The following is a 4,769-nucleotide window of genomic DNA, read 5'->3' on the forward strand; positions in this document are numbered from 1 at the left end:
TCTCGTACGTGACCGTGGTTACACTTACACCGGCTAATCCTTTTTTTCTCTCTTTCATCATGTGACTTGGTTGTTTACACCGACTATATTTTTCCCTGTTCATCTTTTTCAGCACGTAATTACACTTAGGTTTTGCCCTAAAGAGGACCAGATCCTGGTCAAAGCGCAAAAGGAAAAGACTATTTTATGTATTTGTCTCAGCATCATTGGGACACAAACTGAGCTGGCCCTGTACTTATTGGGGCAGTAAAGCTGTTAAGAAATTATGAAAACCAGAAAGCATATCATTTCATAAAATAACTACAATCTCTGTAGAGCATCTTTGATACTTTTCCCTTCAATTTCTTTCATCATTTTGATAAGATAGGCTTAAAACATGAGGGAAATCAGCGATGTTTTCGTTTACTTTGCTCACAAAAGGCCCTACCAAGACCATATCATTAACCATAATTTATCGCCACTAAGATAAAAACTACATGAACTATCGTTTGCATGTAATTTAGTGAAAAAAACTTTCCACAGATGAGCAAAAAACACAGAGCCTATGGCTATGGCTATGCATCTGTCCAGGCAGCGAAAATTGGCATGTGAGGAATGGTGAGTCCTGGCCTGGATTGGACTGTTGGGATCCAAGAACTCACTGCATCACTCGAACTCGTGAAAAACTTGGAAGCAGATGGAGGCATTCCGAAGAAACTCGGCTGGCATGACTTATCAGGGCTGGCTTCTCTTGAGCTGCCTAAGCTTGTCACCAATGAAGAGGCATTGGAAAAATGAGCATTCCCCATTTTGGTAGAGTCCTCTGCCTCGGCTTGAATCACATTCTGAGTTTCGGTGCTTGGTTGCTTCTGATCAAGGTGCTGGGAGGACTGATAGAGTGCCATTTTCCAATCTTCCCCTTCACTAATGTTCTTCAGTGGGACAACGGCTTCCCCATTGCCGATTTGGGAAACATTGGTTTCATTAATAGCCTCATTAATGGGTACAACCTCCTTATTTCGCTTAGCAAGTTCACCGGCAAGGAGGGTATTGCTTGACATAATTCGATCCACATCATACCGTGTTATGTCAAAGTTGGTCACAGCATTCAGTCCTCGGAATTTGATTGCAGCTATGTCATAAGCCTCAGCAGCTTCCTCTTGAGTGCCTGAAAGATTACAGATTAAAGATGACCGAAAAAATTAAGGTTTTACGGAAACTCAGAAAAGCATGGGGAGCCTCTGAAGGAACAGCCTTAGCAAAAGCTTAGTGGGCAAGTCAAGCTGACCACCATGCACCATACAGTAGTATCCATAACTGGCTAAAAAGACAATAGTTTTAAGAGCTGAGAGTGCTTCAAAGATTGGCTTTTTAAAGTCATAAAATCATATCATTCAATCACTTTTTTTTCCCACAATCTTAAAATAATGATAACATGCTTGAAGAATATACACCACAATGGACATTTTGTCTTGTAAAAGTGAAAATTTGAAAAATCACTCACTGAATGTCCCAAGATAAAGATCCTTATTTCCAGCAACCCTTCCAATCCTAGCTTGCCATCTTCCATGTTGGTGATGTCTGCTACACAGAGAAAAAAGAAAAGAAACAGATTTCAGAGATTTTTATTTGATATATATAATTTTTCTCATAGTTATTTGATCTAAATTATCATATAAAATTATGAATAGCTAATAAGACCTTGTAACTCCTCTATACATTGAAGCCCCTCTTGAGAATCCACTGCTTTTCCTGTAAAGGTAGCATTATGTTAGTAACTGATTAGCGCTTAAACGCTCCTGTATATATAAATCTACCGAATGCATGATTAGTAGCATGAACTAAAGCAAAGATCTACCTTCGTAAGTGAGCAACATATTCTTGTCTGGTCATATTCTTCATGTCCTCTAGTTCTTTTTTATAATTTTCCAACTGATATTAATCATCCCCAAAGTTCCAAATTTAATAACCAAAATAAATATATATGGATTGAAAAAAAAAAAAAAAAAAGTTCAATGCAAAAACATAATGATTACTGGGAAATTAATGTGAGTGGATGGTCCCCAATACTTGAGTGCTGCTAGATCATAAGCTCGTGCAGCTTTTTCCTCCATATCATAACCTCCTAAAATGCAAATCTTGGAATGATTAGAAAAACAAAAACAACATTGTTTGACAGTTAAAATGGTCAGCCAAATTATATGTAAAATAATGCATACCCAAGTAAACTGAAGATTCATCATTTGATTGTAATTCCCCAGCCAATCAAGAAAAAACCAAAAAATTAGAAAATAAAATCAGCATAATATGGAAAACAGTCAGAAATAATGCAGAATTTGACTTAAAAAATGTACATTTCTTCTAATTAAAAGCATCATTGTGTTTTCTTCACAAACCTTGCCTTCCCTTCCTGCTCTGGCCTTCTTTCTTGCAACTATTGTCCCACAGATGCGCTTCGTATCGACCGGTCCATCGGTGCCTGACCAACACAAATGCATCAAGAAATCAGAAAACTCAAGAAATGGATCAAAACCCAATTTGCAAAGTTCGAACTTTTTACCTAAAATTTGTTTAAAAAGTTGAAAAAACATAAAATTATCATGAATAAATAGGAAAGACTAACCTTGTGACTCCTCTGTACTGAGAGGTTCTCTGGCCAAATGTATCCAATGACTTCCTGTGAACAATCTGCTTTTGATCCACCTTTATAGGCCCTCTTTTCTTGGTATCCACCACCATTGTAACACAATCTGCAGTCACAGTGGGAGAAATCTGCTGTGAGCCGGTCACACAGCTGGACTGTGAACCAGGGCTCATTGACAAGCTCAAACACTGCAAATCCCCATAGGGCATTCCCCCATTTTCTCCCATGCACCCAGCAGCCATGTTGTTCTGCTCCATGACATTGTTTCTGGAAACCCAGCTCTTCATCTCAGCAATGCTCAGATCAAGCCCCATTCTTGCTGGGTGCAGATCGTAATTATCTGCTGAAACATGGCTTTGTTTGTGACCATCTTCCAAGAACATCTCATGGGTTCTGAGGCCCGAGTAGTATGATGAGTAGTGTTGTTGGTGGTGCTGCTGGGTGTGCTGCTCGTGCTGAAGATTATGGCTAAGCAAGTTTTGGTGGTTGCTGGGTACATGATGGTGGGTTGTTGGGTGTGGGTTTTGGGGGTAGAACATGCTGTCTAAGCTGAGAGCCATGGCTTCTTTGTCGTTGGCGCTTTCATAGTGATGGGTCCCCATGGCTGCACCTCCAAAGAAGTCCTCTAGTTTTGGAGTTGGACTAGTTGTTGTCACCATTGCAGCTTCAGATAAAAACATTTAAAAAATTAAAAGGTATAAATTTTTTTACCGGAAAACACAAGAAATAATAGTCCCAGGAGAAAATAGTACCGTGAGGGTGGTGCTGGGACCTGTTGAGAGCTTCCATAATACAGAGAGAGCCATCAGACTTGAGTGGCATCATGGACAGAGGGGAGTACAGGACTGGACCGTTATCCTCCCCTTCTCCTCCTCCTCCTCCTTCAACTCCATAGTAAACTCCATAGCTAAAGTGAGGTGGTGAGTGAAAAAAGCTAGCAGCAGCAACAGAAGAGGAAGAAGAAGGGGACTCCATCTTCATGTTTGGCGACAGTGAAAAATCCAACCAGTTATTATTACTGTTACTGTTGTTACCATCATTACCCATGGATTTCATGGTTTTTGAGATTTCTTCCTTCTATTTTTGTGATCAGAAATTGTTGGGTAAGTTTCTGTTGTGCCAAGGCAACTCAATCATTGGGCAACATATAAACTAATCATACTCTCCGTTCTCTTCTTCCTTATTTGCCCCACTCTCTTCTTCCTTTGCCTCTGGTTTTTCAAAACTGGGTGTTTTGTTTGGTAGCCGCAGAGCTGATAGGACCAAATCTAACACTCGTCTAAAACAAATCCCGACTCCTGCAACTGAATCTATCTATGCTACCCTTCTCTCTCTCTCTCTCTCTCTCTCTCTCTCTGTGGAAAGATGTGTGATTTGTAAAAAGGGAACAAAACAAGGCCCTTTAAACTAAGCAAAGAGAATGACATACAGCAAGCAGTGCTGGCCCTGCTGGGTATCCTTCCCTCATTCTATACGCATCTGTGTATGTGAGAAAGACCTTTTCTTTTACCTTTTTTTTCCCTTCTCCTTTCTTTAATTTGCTTTTCTTTAAGATCCCCTTAATACTCATCGCATTAAAAGATCATTCCACCAAAAAAATATGTACAAACACGAAAATAACTTCCTGTAACACGTTGTAAATGTTCATCTCTTTCTCTCTCTCATTATATATTGTGTTAATATTATCATGTGATGAATGACATAAAAAAGATATATACATCATGTTTTTGAAAATGTTAATTAGTTAACCGTTTAATGTAAGGTTATCTTAGTATTTGTGTCTTAAGGTTTTGCTTGTAGTGTAAGGATTTCTTGCCCATTAGATTTGAAGTCAAGTCTTTATAAATAGGAGGTTCGTATTTATGTTGAAATAATAAGTCCACCAAAATGTAATCTCTCTAAATTTATAGTCTGTTTGTTCTTTTATTTTACGTACTCTGATTTTTCAACTTATTTGACATGAAGTCTTGTCTTGTAAAAACTGAGACTTCGTTTTCTCATGTAGGTAATTCAGTAGAGAGCCAATTAAAAACCAGTAGTCAAATGCCACACCCAAGTCACTTGTACCTCTCTCTCTCTCTCTCTCTCTCTCTAAAGTTATTGACTAATTAGAGTTGGTTTAGTGGGTGCAGAAATTAAATGAACT

At 38.8% G+C, this 4,769-nt stretch overlaps 1 protein-coding gene across 2 annotated transcripts; it reads right to left on the reverse strand.

Annotated features, from left to right (window-relative positions):
• Positions 1 to 263: 263 nt before the first annotated feature.
• LOC103952678 (AP2-like ethylene-responsive transcription factor ANT) lies at positions 264 to 4,116 on the reverse strand. 2 transcript variants are annotated; one of them, XM_009364331.3, is made up of 9 exons: positions 3,376 to 4,116; positions 2,603 to 3,287; positions 2,376 to 2,458; positions 2,199 to 2,207; positions 2,016 to 2,104; positions 1,838 to 1,911; positions 1,681 to 1,731; positions 1,484 to 1,563; positions 264 to 1,147 (listed from the first exon to the last, which is right to left on the reverse strand). In XM_009364331.3, exons 1-9 carry the CDS (start codon positions 3,677 to 3,679, stop codon positions 555 to 557), a joined length of 1,968 nt encoding a protein of 655 aa, XP_009362606.2. In that variant the 5' UTR covers positions 3,680 to 4,116; the 3' UTR covers positions 264 to 554. The 2 variants fall into 2 exon arrangements, with proteins under 2 accessions (XP_009362606.2, XP_009362608.2); XM_009364333.3 differs by having other exon boundaries at positions 1,484 to 1,560; positions 3,376 to 4,112.
• Positions 4,117 to 4,769: the final 653 nt, after the last annotated feature.

Source organism: the organism of the source record quoted next, unplaced genomic scaffold (assembly GCF_019419815.1).
Source record: "Pyrus x bretschneideri cultivar Hongxiangsu unplaced genomic scaffold, Pyrus_bretschneideri_v1 Contig8, whole genome shotgun sequence".
Lineage (NCBI taxonomy): Eukaryota > Viridiplantae > Streptophyta > Magnoliopsida > Rosales > Rosaceae > Pyrus > Pyrus x bretschneideri.

Coding starts and splice junctions, on each gene's coding strand:
- LOC103952678 (XM_009364331.3), bottom strand. CDS start 3,679: ATGAAATCCATGGGTAATGATGGTAACAACAGTAACAGTAATAATAAC. Junction 3,288..3,375: donor GTCCCAGCACCACCCTCACG/GTACTATTTTCT, acceptor TTTTATCTGAAG/CTGCAATGGTGACAACAACT. Junction 1,148..1,483: donor TCTTTATCTTGGGACATTCA/GTGAGTGATTTT, acceptor GTAATCTTTCAG/GCACTCAAGAGGAAGCTGCT.